General features: G+C 43.3%; 1 protein-coding gene across 3 annotated transcripts in view; it reads left to right on the top strand.

The window, feature by feature from the left end:
- The window catches only part of drosha (drosha ribonuclease III), a 218108-nt gene that overhangs the window by 32998 nt on the left and 164667 nt on the right, over positions 1-20443 (top strand). For all 3 annotated transcript variants that reach the window (XM_048551227.2, XM_048551209.2, XM_048551219.2), the window contains 2 exons: positions 1793-1962; positions 8069-8193. In XM_048551227.2, coding sequence (XP_048407184.1) covers positions 1793-1962; positions 8069-8193 — 295 coding nt within the window. The remainder of the gene's footprint in view (positions 1-1792; positions 1963-8068; positions 8194-20443) is intronic.

Below are 20443 nucleotides of genomic sequence, written 5' to 3'. Positions count from 1 at the left end.
TCAATTAGGTCCCCTCTCCTCCTCCTTTTCTCCAATGAAAAAGTCCGAGCTCAGTCAACCTCTCTTCATAAGATAAGCCCTCCAGTCCAGGCAGCATCCTGGTAAACCTCCTCTGAACCCTCTCCAAAGCATCCACATCTTTCCTATAATAGGGCGACCAGAACTGGACGCAGTATTCCAAGTGCGGTCTAACCAAAGTTTTATAGAGCTGCAACAAGATCTCACGACTCTTAAACTCAATCCCCCTGTTAATGAAAGCCGAAACACCATATGCTTTCTTAACACCCCTGTCCACTTGGGTGGCCATTTTAAGGGATTTATGTATCTGCACACCAAGATCCCTCTGTTCCTCCACACTGCCAAGAATCCTATCCTTAATCCTGTTTTCAGCTTTCAAATTTGACCTTCCAAAATGCATCACCTCGCATTTATCCAGGTTGAACTCCATCTGCCACCTCTCAGCCTGTCTCTGCATCCTGTCAATGTCCCGCTGCAGCCTACAACAGCCCTCTATACTGTCAACGACACCTCCAACCTTTGTGTCATCTGCAAACTTGCTGACCCATCCTTCAATCCCCTCATCCAAGTCATTAATAAAAATTACAAACAGTAGAGGCCCAAGGACAGAGCCCTGTGGAACACCACTCAGCATTGACTTCCAGGCAGAATATTTTCCTTCTACTACCACTTGCTGTCTTCTGTTGGCCAGCCAATTCTGTATCCAGACAGCTAAGCTCCCCTGTATCCCATTCCTCCTGACCTTCTGAATGAGCCTACCATGGGGAACCTTATCAAATGCCTTGCTGAAGTCCATATACACCACATCCACAGCGCGACCCTCATCAACTTTTCTAGTCACATCCTCAAAGAACTCTATAAGGTTTGTGAGGCATGACCTGCCCCTCACATAGCCGTGTTGACTGCATTTAATCAAGCCATGCTGCTCCAGATGGTCATAAATCCTATCCCTCAGAATCCTTTCTAACACTTGCAGACAACAGACGTGAGACTTACTGGTCTGTAATTGCCAGGGATTTCCCTATTACCTTTCTTGAAGAGAGAAATTACATTTGCCTCTCTCCAGTCCTCAGGTACGACTCCAGTGGAGAGCGAGGATGCAAAGATCCTCGCAAGTGGCGAAGCAATTGCATTTCTCGCTTCCCAAAGCAGCCGAGGACAAATCTGGTCCGGGCCTGGCGACTTGTCAATCTTAATGTTTGACACAATATGTCACTGTGTCTTTGCCAGAACTTTAGAAATGTTCAACTTAAATCCCTGGTATCGATACTGAACTGTTTTGGCAGCATCTGTGGTTAGAGAAACGGAATTAGGCATTCTAGTCCAAAACAACTCCTTTTCAGAAATGGGTTCTGGTAAAGAGTCACCCTGGACTCCAAACACTAACTCTTGTTTCTCTCTCCACGGATGCTACCAGACCCGCTAAGATTTTTCAGCACTTACTGTTTTTATCAGTTTTCCAGCATCTGCAGTACTTTCCATTGTGTTTTCTACCCAGTTGTTCTGTTTTTAAAGCCCAGTATCTAACACTTGATTTGCTAATTACTCTTTGAATATCTCCTGCTACCAAATCATAAGGCTGCTCCCTGCAAGTCGAGCAGGTTGACTTGGTAAGTGGTAACTGTAAGCAGGTGATCATTGAGGGGACTGGCACGCCAAACATAATTTGGAAGTAAACACCCCTGTATCAGCAAATTGATGCAATGTAACTTACAGTCCCACTGTTATTCGGATTACTGCGCTTTCCACCTTTTCTGTTTGATTTCCTTGTCAGATAGTGGGAAAGAAGTCCTGTCAATGCACCAAGTACTGCTCTACCTGTTACGCAGCAGTAAACCTCTGGTTCCTGAGGAGGAGATTGCGAACATGCTGCAGTGGGAAGAGTTGGAATGGCAGAAGTATGCGGAAGAATGTAAAGGCATGATAGTGACCCATCCAGGAATGGTATGTGAACGCAGAAAGGAATATGTCGATAGAACCCAGTGTGTTTCAGGCAGGAAGATAACACCATGAGATATAGGAGCAGATTTACCCGTTGAGCCTGCTGTACTGTTCACTGAGATCAAGGCTGATCTAAAGTCTTCAACTCCACTTTTGTGCTTTGTTTGTCCGTTTTCAAACATGGATGCAAAGATTGAAAGATTTTAATTTTCTTTTAAGAAGGAATGCTTGAATTTCTCTCAATGTGCTTCAACATAATATTGATAGGGATGGAAAAAAATGTGGGTGGCTGAGTGGTTAGCACTTGTGTCTCACAGCGCCAGAGACCTGGACTCAGTTCCGCCCTTTGGCACCTCTCTGTGTGGAGTTTGCATGTTCTCCCCATGTCTGCATACATTTCCTCCAGGTGCTGTGGTTTCCTCCCACAGTCCAAAGATGTACAGGTTAGGTGGATTGGCGAAAGGAATAACGGGTTTGGGGAGAAAGCAGGAACAGCTCAGGGACTGAATTGGATGATGAGCCATGATGGTATTGAATGGCAGAGCAGGCTCAAATGGCTGAATGAGTTCCTCCTTGTTCCTGTTTTTTGTGTATCTATTATGCATATGACTTTCAAACAAACCTGTTGTCACATGATGTACTGTAGCACTCTGCATTTTCTAGTGGAAGGTATGCATTCTCTGGAAACCTCTTCAGATTTGATCCTTGCGGCCAGAATCACTCAGTCTGAGCCTATCTTTGGATTATTAGCCATGATCATATGAATGATGCAGCAGGATAGAAGAGATGAATGGCCTGCTCCTCCTTTTTTTAATGTTTCCCTGTTATGTATCTCGCTTTGTATCCTGCTCTGCTGTTGGTGCTTGAATCTTTAGTCACATAGGCCTCGTGTTCTGGAGCCGCACCCGTAAACCTGGAGAAGGCCATTTTGCCCCTCGAGCAATTTCCTCCAAGCTCCCTTGAAGCTATTCCCTAAAACACACCTCATTGACCAAATTATTGCTATCCTGTCCTATAGGCTTACTGTGTAAAATGGGTAGAGATTTTTTGATATGGTTCCCAGGGGAAACTGTTGGGACATTGCTGTATAATGAGGCGAAGTGGTAAAAGCCATGTAACATTCACTCTTAGAATAGAACAAAGCAGGAATTTGGGTGAAGTCATAAAGGTGGAATGCTTTGGGAAATAAAAATAGAAGTTGCAGGAAAAGCTCAGCAGGTCTGTTAGCATCAATGGAGAGAAATCAGAGTTAACATTTCAGGTCAAGTGGAACTAAAACGTTAAGCTGACTTCTCTGCATTGATGCTGCTAGACCTGATGAGCTTTTCCAGCAATTTCTAATTTCATTTCTGATTTACAGCATCTGCAAGTCTGTTGGCTTTTATTTGGAATGTTTTAGGTTTCGGTTGGGGGAGTAGGAGGGTGAAAGTGAATGTTGAATGGGTGAGATGAAGGACGAGCAAGTTCTTTTGGAACTTGAGGTCTAGGAGAGAGACCATTTTGACCGAAGGACTTGTTTCTATGTTGCCAAATTCTAACATCATTTGACAAAGATAAAAACAAATAAGAAGCTAATTAAATTTTCAGGCAGGTGGAAGACCCAATTATAACAGCAAGATGTATCAGAGAGCCAATATAAGCTCACAGCTGGAAGACTGAACATTCTCGATTGAATAATAGGTATTTTGAAAATTTTCCAATGAAATTTTACATCTTAAAGGTGTGACAATGCTGCATAATGTGGCCAGTTTCATCTTGGTTTTTGTTATGGTATCTGGTGGTTATGTTCTTGGAGTGAATTGTCATGGGTACAGACTCGTGGGATAAATGCTACAGCGTCTGGGTGTTGCTGTCAGGTGATGTTGCAGCCACTCTTAGCGGGTGGGTTTTCTCATTTTTGCTTTCAACATGCACTCAGGCAACCAGGAGTTGTCACGAGCGACAAAACAGCCCTTGCCTGCTCATTTTGCTGACATTGCTTTTAAGGAACTCACTTGTGGTTCACCTAGCAATTGGACAGAATCTGTACATGAGCACTGCTGCCAAATTCCATGCCTGTTTCTGAATTGACAACAATCTCTCTCCAACCAGGCTGCTGCAGTAAGAGGAATGAACGCTGATACATTTGCTCGTGGGACGTCACTGGGGCGCAAATTATAGTCTGAAAAACACTGAGGAGTAAAATATCTTCCAAGCACTATAAGAAACGCAGCTTGGTGCACGCATTGATTTGGAAATTCATATCAGGAAGAATCAAGAGTAGGCCGTTGAGCCCCTTGAACCTTCTGTGCTGTGCAATAAGATTATGGCTGATCTGATTTTACTGTCCAATTCACATTCCTGTCCACCTTTGTTAACTTCTCATTTCCGAACCCCGCCACCCCTTAACCAGAATCTATCTACCTTCTGTCTTAAAAATTATCAAGGATTCTGCTCCCACACTTTTTAGGATGAAATTTCTCCAAAGATTCATGATCCTTTGTTAGAGAAAACAATTAACTTAATCTGTATCTTAAATGGGCTGCCCCGATGTTTAAACAACGACACTTAGCTCATGAATCCTTTACCCCAGTATCCTGTCAAAACCTCTCAGGATAGCCTCCGTTGCAATTTCTTTGACCAGAGAATTGTTGGAAAATGGAACTCGCTACTAAAAGAGGTAATGCTGAGTTGGCCGGCCTGGTTTTTGAGGCAGAGTGACCCCAACAGTGTGCGTTCAATTCCCGCACTGGCTGAGGTTAACTTACAAGGGGATGATCCAAAAACAAAAGATGAATGTTGAAAGTTGAATTTTAATTTTTCGTCCCACCTTCTAAACCTCCATTCCCCTAGTTATCTCTCTTGAATGAGAGAGCAGCTCTTTCGTCCCCTGTGACAACTTTATTTACTAACCACAGGGTGTAGCTGATGAGAAAAGTATTAATATATTTAATGAGAAGCTAGGCAATGTGATGAGAATGAACGGAATAGAAAGGTATGTTTTATTTTATTCAGTCGGTTTAAAACCTCTGAGCTAAGTGATGGCTTCCTCATTTGCTGACTTTAAGGTGTTTGGTCCATTACTCTATTTGTAGAGGGACACTCCTCAACAATATGCAGCATTGCTCATGTCCTTCATTGAGGGTTTGTTGCTGAAAGAAACAGGTATGAGGAGGCCAGTGTAAAGACCAATGCAGAATCAGTGGAAAAATGACCTGTTTTCATGCTGCAGATTTGATGTTGTTTTAGCTGTAGATAAACTCGCTAGACTTTGAAGTGTTGAATGTAGATTTCTTACCTCAAACTTGGTGAGCTTTGTGGATGCTGTGCTCCTAAGAAGAGCAAAAACTTGAAACAATTGTTTAAACCTTGTTGCCCTTCTGCTTACCTTTTTTGCCTAATCAGCAGTTTTTCCCAATCTGAATTGGATGAATTTATTGTCCTGCATCTTCAGTACAAAATGGTGCAATGTTTATATTGTCACCATGCGTCTGCGATGTTCCCATTAACTTAAAATAAACAATAAGGATAAAGAGAGCCTACTTTTTCCACTGTTGCTGCACAGATATTCTACAGTACTGTCACTTGCGTATTTGAAAGTATCATGGGCAAGGTGGTTGGTTCTCAAATGCTCATGTCTCTCTTCTATGATCAAAAAGGCGAAAGGAATATTGATTTTTAGAACAGAAATGTTTGGGTGGGAAATTAATAGGCATGGATAACTTTCATTATACCCTAAATGTGTTAGCAGTCAACTAATTGGCTGTTTAGATGCCCATCCTGCAGCCAATGAGTGCAGCATTTGACTTCTGTGTCTCACCAGGGAGGTATGCCCACTCTCTGGACCTTCATAGCGAAAGGATTTGAGTACAGGATTAGGGATATCTTTTTCTGATGAAGGGTCTGGGCCCAAAACGTCAGCTCTTGTGCTCCTAAGATGCTGCTTGGCCTGCTATGCTCATCCAGCTCCACACTTTGTTATCTCTTATTAGGGATATCTTGCTGCATTTGTTCAGGACTTGTAGAACTACACCTGGAATACTGTATGGGGCTCTGGCTATGGAGGGAGACCAACTGCTTGGATGTCAGATCTGATGTTGGAAGAGAGACTGGATCAATTAGGGCTATATTCACTGAAGCCTAGAAGAATGGAGAGCGGGGAGGGGAGATGTTTCCAATGACCAGGGAGTCCAGAACCAATGTTTGCAGTCAAAAGGATTTGGGGAAGGACTAAGATAAAAAAATTTCTTCAGCCAGAGAGTGGTGAGTCTGTGGAATTCACTACCACAGAAAATGACTGAAGCCAAAACATTGAATGTTTTTCAGAAGAAGTTAGATGTTGTTCTTTGGGGTTGAAGGGATAAAAGGGTGTGGGGAGAAAGCAGGGATAGGGAATTGAATTGTATGATCTTCCGTGATCATACTGGATTCTAGTGCTGGCTTGAAGGGCTGAATGGCCTACTTTTTTCCCCTTTTCGTTCATGATTCAATGTTATCTAAAAGTGTTGAGTCACACAGGATAAAGATGATTATATCACAATAGGTTTCAGATCAGCCATGATACCGTTGATTGCAGCTACAGTCTTTGGGTTAAATGACTGGGCTTAACCTGCAGATTGACCAGAAAAAAGATGTAGTGTTGATTAACCAAAATGTTACCAGAACTCAGAGTAGTTTGTGAGGAAAGAGCCCATAGCGTACGTTCAGATTCATTGAATTATAAAAAAAATTAAAGGCTGGTTCAATTGAGGTTTTTAAAATTTTTAAAGGAATTGATGGAGGATGTCAAAACAATTTAAGTCTTTGGGATGAATCCATGACAAAGGAAGAGCGCCTCAAAATCAAAGCCATTCCGAAGAGAAATGAGGAAACATGTCTGTGCTTACAAGTGTGAAAAATTCTCCCACAAAGCGCAGGATCTTCTCACTCACCAAATAATGTTGATCTTGAGATTGCTGGCAGGAGCCAAGGCAGCTGGGATGAACTCAAGTGACAGGTCAGCCATAAGTGAGTGCAGGACATCTAGAAAGCCAGGTAGTGTTGGATCTGAAGGAGAGCCATTCAATATAACCTCAGCTGATGCTGGAATTGAACTCATGCTTTTGACAACATGCAACTGGCGTCTATAATTGACTCTCCTGACTGAACCCTACTGAACATTGGTCCAACTGAAGACAATTAAATGCTGTAATACTGCACAGTTAACAGGAGGTGAATGGTTTCTTTATTGTTCTGCTTTCATATGAAGTTTGCATAAATATTACCGTTAGCTTTCACCTCAATTCTGTTTGATGCAATCCAATTTAAATTGTACCATGGCTGAGGTAGCCCTAAGTTGAATGATATACTTGCTAAGGGGTATATACCAAGCATTGTCAAAGGGGAAAGATGTGAGCCTTGAAAGAATTTTTATGCCTTGTGTCAAGTATTGGGTTCAACTTCAGAAAGAGCTCTAACTGGGGGCAGGGATAGTAGGAACTGCAGAAGCTGGAGAATTCGAGATAACAAAGTTTAGAGCTGGATGAGCACAGCAGGCCGAGCAGGAAAGCAGGAAAGAAAAATCTGATGAAGGGTCTAGACCCGAAACGTCAGCTTTCCTGCTCCTAAGATGCTGCTTGGCCTGCTGTGCTCATCCAGCTCTACACTTTGTTATCTCTTTTAGGTGCCTAGGCTCCAAGCTTTGCAATTATCTCCCAAGCCTCTGCATTGCTCTTTGCTCTTCAGTGATCTCCTCGAAACGGATCTCTCTCACCAAGCCTTCTGTCACCTGTCCGAATCTGTACTCATTTAGTTAAGTGACATCCCTATAAAACAGCAGTTGTTCAATTCTGATGTGAATCTCTTGTGAGAAAACTGCTCACTCCTAAGGTCAGCCCTGTCTAAGATCAGTCAGTTTAAACAGTCCCAGATATTTATGTAAATGTTCTGTTCTGAGGAAGGGTCACTGGACCTGAAACATTAACTTTGTTTTCTTCTCCACAGATGTTGCCAGGCCTTCTGAGCTTTTCCAGCAACTCTGTTTTTGTTCCTGATTTATAGCATCTGCAGTTCTTTTGGTTTTTATTTATGTAAATGTGTTGCTAATCTTTATCAGCCAGTTGTTTAACTTGAAACTTGTGATTTCTTTCAGAAACCCAGTTCTGTTCGTATTGACCAGTTAGACCGCGAGCAGTTTAACCCTGAGGTCATTACCTTCCCAATTATTGTTCATTTTGGCATTCGGCCTGCTCAGCTAAGTTATGCTGGAGACCCGCAGTAAGTTGCACTCTTTCCATTATTGCTGCACACAAATATAAAATATTGCATGTTCTAAGAATGATGCCATCTTATTACTAGTAAACCCCTGAGAGTCTGAGGACCACATTTCAGAAATTTGTGAAGGATTCATGGAAAATACTTACAACAATAGTTCCAGGGATGAAGGAGTACAGATAGTCTGGAGAAGCTGAGGTCACTTAATTTAGAGCAGAGATGATTTTACAAGGGTGTCTCAAACCATGAAGGGTTTAGACAGTGTTAATGAAAGGAAACTGCATCTAATGTTTGAGCAGCCTGTAATAGTGAGGTGCGTTTGGCAAAAGAGCCTGATGTGATATGAAGAAAAACATTTGAAAACTAACAAGTGGTTAATATTTGGAATTCACTATTAGACAGGGTGTGGATACAGATTGATTTGTGGTTGGCAAAGAGATAGACTAATACTTTGAGATGAAAAGAATTGCTGGGATATGGGGTTGGGGAGAGAGATAGAGAGAGAGAGATTCATTGAGTTGTTCTTTGAAAGCTTTCAGCATGGCAGTGGGCAGAATGGCCTTCCACCTATGTTCTGATATTTCAACTCATCTCACATTGAATGTTCAATTCCTCCTCCCCTCAGATTCCCTCCCACAGCCTCTAAATATACAACCAGTGCTGCCACAGTTTGTTGGTAAAGCGGCAGTGTCACTGGACCAGTAATTTAGTGCCTAAACTAAAGTCCTAGGGGTATGGGTTTGAATCCCATCATGGCAGGTGGTGAGATTTGAATAAAAATCTGCTAGTCTTTTGACCTCTGATTACTATAAGTACCTATTTGGTTCACTAATATCTTTCAGGGAAAGAAATTTGGCATCCTTCTGTGGACTGTTAATTTAGGTTAGGTGGGGACGGGAAATAAGACTAGCCTAGTCAGCAATATGCACATCTGATAAATGAATTTTTAAAAAAACCAACAGGTTGATATCATCATCGTAGTGCTTTCACTCGCACTTGTTATCTTTTCAGGTATTCCCTTCCATTGCTTCATTCCTGCTTACAAACCCCAGGCAATACCCCTACATCAACATCTCTTACAGTGCTGTGCTTATTGCAGCTTCTGCTTGCTGCAAACTACCTGTAATGCGTTTGCTGCCTTCGTAACCCGGTGCTTTGAAAAACGGCTAAAAATAAAATTAAGTTTTGCAGCTGGGCAAAGAATTAGAATCACTACAGTGTGGAAACGGGCCATTCGACCCAACAAGTCCTCACTGACCCTCCGAAGAGCATCCCAGCCAGACCAGCCCCACATCCATTCCCTGTAACCATACATTTTCAATGGCTGATCCACCTAATTAGCACACCCCAGACACTATGGGCAACTTAGCACGGCCAATCCACCTAACCTGGATCCTAACTTTGGACTGTGGGACCAAACCCGAACATCCAGTGGAAACCATGCACACACAGGGAGAATGTGGAATCTCCACACATGCAGTTGCCCGAGAGTGGAATCGAGCCCACATTCCTGGCGCCTTGAGGCAGTAGTGCTAACCACTGAGCCACTGTGTCGCCTTTTGATTTTGCAATTTCTGTGGAAATATGGGGATCTGTGGGGTGGCTGGGTTTGACAGGGTAGATAGGGTGAGGATATTTCTGCTCATAAAACAAATAATTTAAAGTAATGTGCAAACGAAGCAAGGGTGATGTGTGGAAAAAGAGTTAGGGTCTGGGATGCGCTGTGTCGAAATGTGGTGAATGTGCGTTCACTTGAGGCTTTCAAAAGGGTATTAGATGATTATTTTGGTTAAAAATGGCATGCAGGGATATGGGGAAAAGGCAGATGGTTGTCACTAGGTAATAGAATCAGCAATCGGGCTGAATGGCCTCCTCTGTGACAGTTCTGTGACTGTCTGAGAGGGGAAGGTAGGTGAGTTTGAATGACATCATAGATGTTAATTCAAATGTCAGAATGAAAAATAACTGCTACTCAAAATCAACAATGACTGAAAAAGGAAAGAGTAAAACAGCAGTTGCCGGGAAGAACATAGAACAAAGTGGAGGTGGAGGTTACTGTACCTCTCAATGTTGAGTTCAGAATGTTATAGAGTAGCTAAAATCAATAAGTGCCATTCCTCAAGCTGCATTGGAACTTTTGCAGGCCAAGCATGTAGATCAGATGGCAATAAGGTGAAGGAATAAAAAGCTGGACAATTAGTAACTCACAGTCACATTTGCAAACTGAGTGTGAGTGTTTTGCAAAGCAGTCGCCCAGTCTGCCTTGGATCACCCATTGTAGAGCAGACCTCATTGTGAGCAGCGAATACGGTTAATGAAACTGAACAAAGTACAGATCGGGTAGGCATTAAACACAGTCCAAAAACTGAGAAATAGAACATAGAACATAGAACATAGAACAGTACAGCACAGAACAGGCCTTTCAGCCCACAATGTTGTGCCGACCATTGATCCTCATGTATGCACCCTCCAATTTCTGTGACCATATACATGTCCAGCAGTCTTTTAAATGACCCCAATGACCTTGCTTCCACAACTGCTGCTGGCAACGCATTCCATGCTCTCACAACTCTCTGCGTAAAGAACCTGCCTCTGACATCCCCTCTATACTTTCCACCAACCAGCTTAAAACTATGACCCCTCGTGCTAGCCATTTCTGCCCTGGGAAATAGTCTCTGGCTATCAACTCTATCTATGCCTCTCATTATCTTGTATACCTCAATTAGGTCCCCTCTCCTCCTCCTTTTCTCCAATGAAAAGAGACCGAGCTCAGTCAACCTCTCTTCATAAGATAAGCCCTCCAGTCCAGGCAGCATCCTGGTAAACCTCCTCTGAACCCTCTCCAAAGCATCCACATCTTTCCTATAATAGGGCGACCAGAACTGGACGCAGTATTCCAAGTGCGGTCTAACCAAAGTTTTATAGAGCTGCATCAAGATCTCACGACTCTTAAACTCAATCCCCCTGTTAATGAAAGCCAAAATACCATATGCTTTCTTAACAACCCTGTCCACTTGGGTGGCCATTTTAAGGGATCTATGTATCTGCACACCAAGATCCCTCTGTTCCTCCACACTGCCAAGAATCCTATCCTTAATCCTGTACTCAGCTTTCAAATTTGACCTTCCAAAATGCATCACCTCGCATTTATCCAGGTTGAACTCCATCTGCCACTTCTCAGCCCATCTCTGCATCCTGTCAATGTCCCGCTGCAGCCTACAACAGCCCTCTACGCTGTCAACGACACCTCCGACCTTTGTGTCATCTGCAAACTTGCTGACCCATCCTTCAATTCCCTCGTCCAAGTCATTAATAAAAATTACAAACAGTAGAGGCCCAAGGACAGAGCCCTGTGGAACTCCACTCACCACTGACTTCCAGGCAGAATATTTTCCTTCTACTACCACTCGCTGTCTTCTGTTGGCCAGAGAAATCTAAAATACCAGAGGTTTTCTCGAGAGTGAACCTGCACGGAACCATAGACTCAGAGTTTGGGCCGTTTGGAAAAATAAGTTTTGTCTGAAAGGCCCTATCATGATGGGGGTAAAAACCAGTTGGTCCTGAAGGTGTTAGGATAAAAAATTCCTGACCTGTACATTTGAATTGCTGTTTCCCCTTGAAAAAAGTCATTGGGGCTTGGGGCGAGAGAGGAAGTGAAAGGGAATCCTCTGCATTTACATGGAAAGGTGCCATTGGAAGTCGCTGAGGTCTTGGCACTGACAGAGAGGTTGAGGGAGCAGTCCTTTCAGACGTGGGAAGGGTTGAGGGCAGAAGAATGAGATTAAGAAACATATCAGCCGTGACTGAATGTCAGAGCAGACTTGATGGGCTGCAAGGTCTAATTCTCCTTCAGTATCTTATGGTCTTTGATGGCGGGAGGTGGCAGAAGGCTCCCCTCAGTCTTTCTGCTGGCTACTGGTGAACCTACTCCCAGAAAATCCAACATGTTTCCTGAGTGCTGAAGCAGCAGATCACTTTAGATTGAAGAACAGATATTTTTGGGGTTGTTCTCAGTGCAATTTTGTTGATCTGTTTTTGAAAAGGTACTCCACTTCATGAGCTTTGCTCCACACTTTTTTTTATGTTAATGCCTCTAGCGCTCCATTTAATCAAATAAGTGGCTAATTAAAACCGGTTAAAGCTCCATTTTTAGTTGATTGATTGATTAGTTCAAATTTAAATAATATTTAATACTTTGAAAGGTGTAAAGACCTTGGAAAGGAAAGGGGGAGGTTTACCAGAATGCCAGCTGGGATAAGGCACTTGAGTTGTGAAGTGAGATTGGAAAATTACAGTGAACTGAGAGGGATGCTCATAGAGTCATACAGCGTGGATTATGATGGCTGCACTCAGTCCTATACTTTAAAAAACACCCATTGTGTTATATTACAAATGCGCAACTCCGTCCACGAACCTCAGTTCATGGCACTAGACCTTTCACTCTCACCTTTTACATCAATATTTTATGCAGTCTGAAAGAGTGAGACCGTCAATCAGCAGATTGAAAACCTTCAGTGTGGACCATGCTCTGAATCATTAATAGTAATGTCAGTGTAAAATTTGAGGAAATCATTTTAAAAAAAACCCAGATGCCTGAAAACCAACCACACAAAAGAATCCTAATATCCTGCCACATGGTTTGGTGTCAAAATGTGTTTTAAACCAACCTCCTCCTGCCCTCCCATATGATGTACCCTGGCATTTTGTTCTGGGAAGATGTGTTGTAACTTCAAATTGTTGTTGCTGTGAGAAACTAGAAGAAACTCTCGAGGAAATTTGTTCCCTGTTATGTGAAATGCTGCACCTGGCACGACGAACAATACAAGAAAATACATGACGAAGAGTAGGACCCTGGGAAGCATCAAAGATCAAAGGAACCTTTGTGTGCATGTCCTCCAGTCCCTTAAAATAGTGCGGCAGGTGAATAAAGTGGTTTAGAAGGCATTTGGAATGTCTTTATTAGTTTGGGCGTAGAATTTAAGAACAGGGAGGTGACACTGGATAAAATGTTGGCTCTGCAACAGGGTAGAGTATTGTCTGCAGTTCTGGAATCTACATTGTAGAAGTAATATGACAGCACTGAAAGGGGGGCAGAGAGGATTTAACAGGATGTTGCCTGGGCTGGAAAGTTCCAGTTATGCAGAGTGATTGAACAGACAGGGATTGTTTTCCTTAAGAGTGGAGGGTACAAGATTGAGATGTGTAAAGTTGAGGGGTATGGATAGGGTAACGAGAAAGGAACATGTACCCTTGATGGAGGGATCAGTGCCCAGGGCATAGATTTAATGCAGGGGGCAGGAGGTCTAGAGGAGATGTAAGGAAAAACCTTTTCACCCAGAGGATAGTGAAAAATCCAGAACTCGCTGCCAGTAAGGTTGGTAGAAGAGACCCAGCTGGCTCGAAGATAGAAGACATGGTGGTGGTGGAGAGTTGCTTTTGAGATTGGAAGCCTGTGATTAGAGGTGTGCCACAAAGGTCGGTGCTGGGTCCACTGCTGTTTATCATTTATAGAAATGATTTGGATGTGACTGTAGGAGGTATAATTGGTCAGTTTGCAGGTGACGCCAAAATTGGAGGTGTAGTGGATGGTTAAGAAGGCGATCTCAAAGTGAAGAAGGCATTTGCCTTTATTGGTCAGTGCTTTGAGCATATGATAAAAATGGAAAGAACTGCTCATGCTGTAAATGAGGAACAAAAACAGAGCTGCTGGAAAAGCTCAGCAGATCCGGCAGCATCTGTGAAGGAGAAAACAGAGTTAATGTTTCGGGTCCAGTGGCCCTTCCTCAGAAATGTTAACTCTGTTTTTGACTTCACAGATGCTGCCAGGCCTGCTGAGCTTTTCCAGCAACTCTGTTTTTGTGCTTTGAGCATATGAGTTGGGAGGTCATGTTGCAGATGTGCAGGACATTAGTTAGGCCAGTTTTGGAATACTGCATGTAATTCTGGACTCCCTGATATAAAAAGGATATTGTAAAAATTGAAATGGTTCAGAAAACGTTTGCAAGGATGTTGTCAGGGTTGGAGGGTTTGAGCTATAGAGAGAAGTTGAATAGGCTGGGACTGTTTTCCTTAGAGTGTCAGAGTCTGAGGGCTGACCTTACAGAGGTTCATAAAATCATGAGGGGCATGGATAGAGTCTTTTCCCCACGTGCTGCTTAAAACACTTTTCTCCTCCTGTCACCTCTGGTTCTTTCAGCAATTACCTTTAATTCTTTAATAAAAACAAAAGTAGCTGGAGAAATTCTGCAGACCTGGCACTGGACTCAGAACGTTAACTCTGCTTTCTCTCCACAGAGACTGTTAGACCAGCTGACTTTCTTCTGCAATTTCTGTTTCAGATTTCCTGCACCTGTAATTTGTTGTTTTTATCTGACCTTCAATCTGAGCCTCTTGGTTACACTCTATTTACTCATAAATTCACCACCACCACCAAGCTCCCAATCCCCAACTCTCAAATCAATGCATACATCACACGCGCGCACACACACCCACTTTTGAACGCTTCTGTCAAATGTCTTCTCAGCTTTCTTCTGCTCATGAAGTGCGGCCCCAACATCTCTGACTGACTCTCGTAACAGAAGCCCTTCATCCCGGGAATCGTACTCAAACATTTACCGCATTCTCCCTAAAGTCTTTACATCCTTTATAAAATACAGTGACTGAAAAGAAATGAATTTTTTCCTTTATCCCAGTTTTCAATTTGTTTCGCTTTCAAAAGATATTCTTTTTTGTTCTGCCATTATTCATCCAATATATTGTGCGTGGCAATGTATAACACATACACAGCTGACTGACTTTTACTTCAAAACTTAAACGTTGCGACCCAATACATTGTCTTCAGCGTGAATCTTTTGGCCCGGTTTCTTTTCTAGATGCTTCTCGCATCTCTGTAAAAATAGTGAAATGTTCTGAGCACACCCTCTATACAGAAGTTCCCCATCCAGATATTCAGTCCATAGTGCCAACTGCTGTTTGCCAATGCACCAGGTATTCCTTTACAATCCCCAAAGAATGTGGCCACAAAAGGTTTCTGTAACTCTTCTAAGAAAGAATTGATTAGAGTTTAACAAATCAAACAGCTTTGTTTAAACCTTTTTGGACTTTTGAAGAGATTTGTTCCTGGGACGTGGCTGTTACTGGGTGGACTAGCATTTATTGTTTGGTACATAGTTGCTCCTTGGAGGTGATAGTGAGTGGCCTTCTTGAACCATTGTAATAACCCACTGCGCTATTAAGGAGAGACATCCAGAATTTTGATCCAGTGACACAAAGACAACAATATATTTCCAAGTGTAGATGGTGAGTGGCTTGGAGGGAAGCTTGCAGATCTTGGTGTACCCACGTAACTGCTGCCCTTGTTCTAGAGGTGGAGAATCTGGAAGGTGCTGTTGAAGGAGCCATTCTGTGCCAATGCTGGAGGAGATGAGTAGCACAAAAGTGGTGTACTAAGGGAGCTCGTGGTGTTGTGGTAATGTCACTAGTCTAGTAACCCAGAACCTCAGACTAATGTTGTGGGGACCAGGGTTCGAATCTCACTGTGGCGGATGGTCAAATTTGAATTCAGTAAAAATCTGGAATAAATTGCCAGCACGTAGGTCTTGTTCAATTGTTGTGAAAACACATCTAATTCATCAGTGTCCTTGAGGAAATGAAATCTATCACTATTACCTGGTCTGTCCTGCATGTGACTCCAGATCTGTAGCAGTGTAGTTCACTCTTAATATGGTGACAAAAAGTGGTGGCCTAGCCAACAGCCTGCATCCCATTGGTTGAATAAAAATACGTATACATATTAAATCCTGTCTCAGCCAGTGGAACGTTAGAAGCTGGCATTGCTGATCTTATGTTGGAGCCTTAATACGAGGTGACAAAAATCACATGGGTTAGAAAATAGGGGCAGGAGTAGGCCATTCAGCCTATCAGGGATGCAACATTTTTCAAAGTCAGGAAAGACCATAAACAATCGGAACAAGAGAATGCTAGTCAGTCCCCTAAATCTGCTTTGCCATTCAGCAGGATCACGGCTGATCTGAGGTTTCTTGCGTCCACTTGCCTGTCCCTTCCCTGCACCCCTTGATTCCCGAGTGGATGCTGTCTTTGTCATTTCTGTTCAAAAGAATATGTATTCAATGTGACCTTGTATTAGTTCACAACATCACCCAGTGGTGGCAGTAGCATCACAGCAAGTGCAAAGAAAGGTTATTTTATTGGGCGAATGATGGATTCCTTACAGCAATTTAGCAATGAGGTTGTTTGACTAAATACTGCTTGGCTTTGAACAGGGGGATTTACGATACCTTATGAACTCCCTCCTTCAAACTCTCCCTTCCCACCCTTTTTGTGTTAATTTCTTGCAGTGTGCAATCCTCCTTCATCAGCATCCATTTGGAATATTATTGCTCACATAGTTCCTATTATGAGCAAGTAATTTGTTCCAATCCAATTTTTTTGCCCTATTTAGTAGTCAGTGATGTCTAATGAATCAATTTCACTTCCAGAAGAATTTCAATAAAGCTGGCCAAATGCTGCACTGTGTATAGTTTGTGCGGAGGGGTTTCATTGTGTTTATTAAAGGTCAGTTTTATTTAAGTAGAGACGATTTGTGTGTCGGAGTCTGTAGTCTATTTCACTGAAACTTGTGTGTTGAAACTTACCACAGGTTGTGTGTGCAGGAATGGTGCTGTTAATGTTGCAAAATAGCCCAAAGTTAGAGTTTTGTAATTCAGAACTGAACAGCAAGGTTCGCTGAGGCAGGTCACTGACATCTGGGACAAAGAGGTAGCTTAAAGGAAAGTCATACTGAAAGAGAGGAGGCTGAAGGGTTGGCGAAACTTAGGGAAGGAATTCCAGAGCTTCAAAAGAAAGGTAAAGTTGCCATAGTCCTACCAAGCCATTGGGCTGCTCTCTCACTGGAGACTCACCACCGATAGTGGTTTAACCAAAAGGTTGTAAGGTACAGAAGTAGAATTAGATACTTGGCCCATCAAGTTTGCTCTGTTATTTGATCGTGGCTGATATGTTTTTCATCCACAATCTCGTGCCTTCTCCCTTAATCCTTGATCACCTTCTCAATCAAGAATCTATCTCTCTCTGTCTTAAAATATAATCAGTGACTTGGCCTCCACAGCCCCATGTGGAAATGAGATCCATAGAATCACTACCCTCTGGCTGAAGAATTCCTCCCCATCTCCATTTTAATGGGTTGCCCCTTCACTCTGAAGCTGTGCCCTCAGGCCCTAGTTTCTTTGACTAGTGGAAACGACATCGTCCATGTCCATTCTATACAGGTCTCCATATTCTGTCAATTTTAATCAGATTCCTCCTCTCATCCTTCCATAACCTGAGGATCACCGTGTCACAGGCAGGAGGAGAGGGTGAGAGGGAGAGTCCATCATGGTAACCTTAGCCAATGCAATTCCTATTACACTGCATCACAAACCAACCGTCCAGCTGACTGAGCTGACTACCACCTCCCTTAAGACCCTAAGACGTAGGAGTGGAATTAGGCCATTCAACCTTTCGGGCCTGCTCCCCCATGTAATAAGATCATGTCTGGTCTGATAATCCTCAGCTCTACTTTCCTGTCTTTTCCCCCAATAATCCCTGATTCCCATTCTGATTAATAATATGTCAATCTCTGCCGCGATCTGTTGAGAAGGTAGATGAGTTTTCTCTTTGTCTCTGGCTTAAATGTATGACCTTTCACTTGGAGATTATGTACTTCACTCTCCCACAAGGGGAAGCAACCTTTCTACATCCACCCTGTGAAGCTCATCTAAGAATCTTTTCTCTTGGGCCAGGCAGCTGCTACCAGTATCACTGTAATTAAATTTAGGGCTTCTTGAGATATTGGGAGTCACGGATACTGGTGTCTCAAGGGTGGGAGGCTGGGTGGGGTATATAGAGATGAAGGGCTGGGCCATGGGAGCATTTGAAAAGAAAAGTTTTTAAATTGAGGCTTTGGTGGGCATCCTGAGATTCACTGGAAGTGAGATTTCTCTTCTAGTTCTCTGTGTTACCCTGATGATTTTTTTTGACGCACTGGAATTCCAGGATCGACCAGGGGTTAAACTTGCATCAAATAATGTCACATCGTGGAACTTATTATAGAGACAGCATCAGCCTCACCGCTGACAGAGGCATGAAGCACAAAGCCAAGGGTCTTGGGCACAGGTGGGGAGGATGGGGAGAGGTGACTGAAATCAATCAACCAGAGCCTTGCTCCCTTCTTCTCCGCCCCCCCCCCAAAAAAAGCCATCCCACTGAGATCAATGGTGTCTAGCTCCTGGAGTGTTGGACTTGTTCTGGATTCAGATGGAGAATGCCATTTAGTTTGGTGGTTCATCTGAATGATGACAGTTTGGGAAAGTGGCAGATGCAACAAGGCCTTGGTGTCCTTGTACATCAGCCAATGAAGGTAAGCATGCAGGTGCAGCAGGCAGTGAAGAAGGCAAGTGGTATGCTGGCCTTCATAATGGGAGGATTAGAGTACACCTGCATGGGTGTCTTGCTGCAATTGTATAGACATTGGTGAGACTGCTCCTGGAGTACACTGCAGTCTTGGTCTCCTCATCTGAGGAAAGAGATTCTGGCTGTGGAGGGAATGCAATGAAGCTTTACCAGACAGATTCCTGGGGGATCGCAAGACTGACGTACAAAAAGAGACTGGATCGATTAAAGCTATATTCACTGGAATATAGAAGATTGGGGGGAGGGGTTGGATTTAGCAGCTTGGGGTGGTGGGGGGGGAGGTCCCTCAGAAATCTTAAAAATTCTTACAGGACTAGATAGAGTAAACACCCTGTTGTCATTCATGCAGGACAGATTTTCCAGAACCAGGGGCTGTAGTCTAAGGATTTAGGATAGGACACTTGAGGACTGAAATGAGGGGAAATCTCTTCACTGAGTGGGTGGTGAACCCTTGGAATTCTCTACCACAGAAAGCAGCTCGAGGCTAAAACGTTGAATATTTTCTGGAAGGAGTTAGATATAGTTCTCAGGACTAAAGGGATCAAAGAGTATGGGAAGAAAGTGGGACCAGGGAACTGTGTTGGATGTTCATATTAAATGGTGGAGCAGGCTCAGGACTGAATGGCCTACTCCTGTTTCAATTTTTTCAGTTTATATTTTGCCATCAGCTTACCTCTCAATTCTGTGGCCAGTGAATGCCACCTGATAGAATATGTTGGACTTGCCTGAAAAGAAGGGACACTTGGGTTTTGCTGGCCTTCAAATGACAAGAGAGACCCTGTCGCCTCTGCAAAATTCCACCCTGTGGTCTCAAAGTTCTCTATAATTAGAACGTACAACAGTACAGCACAGAACAGGCCCTTCAGCCCACGATGTTGTGCCGACCATTGATCCTCATGTATGCACCCTCAAATTTCTGTGTCCATATGCATGTCCAGCAGTCTCTTAAATGATCCCAATGACCTTGCTTCCACAACTGCTGCTGGCAACGCATTCCATGCTCTCTCAACTCTCTGTGTAAAGAACCCGCCTCTGACATCCCCTCTATACTTTCCTCCAACCAGCTTAAAACTATGACCCCTCGTGTTAGCCTTTTCTGCCCTGGGAAATAGTCTCTGGCTATCAACTCTATCTATGCCTCTCATTATCTTGTATACCTCAATTAGGTCCCCTCTCCTCCTCCTTTTCTCCAATGAAAAAAGTCCAAGCTCAGTCACCCTCTCTTCATAAGATAAGCCCTCCAGTCCAGGCAACATCCTGGTAAACCTCCTCTGAACCCTCTCCAAAGCATCCACATCTTTCCTATAATAGGGCGACCAGAACTGGACGCAGTATTCCAAGTGCGGTCTAACCAAAGTTTTATAGAGCTGCAACAAGATCTCACGACTCTTAAACTCAATCCCCCTGTTAATGAAAGCCAAAACACCATATGCTTTCTTAACAACTCTGTCCACTTGGGTGGCCATTTTAAGGTATCTATGTATCTGCACACCAAGATCCCTCTGTTCCTCCACACTGCCAAGAATCCCATCCTTAATCCTGTACTCATCTTTCAAATTCGACCTTCCAAAATGCATCACCTCGCATTTATCCAGGTTGAACTCCATCTGCCACCTCTCAGCCCACCTCTGCATCCTGTCAATGTCCCGCTGCAGCCTACAACAGCCCTCTATACTGTCAACGACACCTCCAACCTTTGTGTCATCTGCAAACTTGCTGACCCATCCTTCAATCCCCTCATCCAAGTCATTAATAAAAATTACAAACAGTAGAGGCCCACGGA

This window comes from Stegostoma tigrinum, chromosome 2 (genome assembly GCF_030684315.1).
Source record: "Stegostoma tigrinum isolate sSteTig4 chromosome 2, sSteTig4.hap1, whole genome shotgun sequence".
NCBI classification, from domain to species: Eukaryota; Metazoa; Chordata; class Chondrichthyes; order Orectolobiformes; family Stegostomatidae; genus Stegostoma; species Stegostoma tigrinum.
Note: the sequence above shows the minus strand (reverse complement) of the source record. Positions and strands in the feature narration are given on the sequence as shown.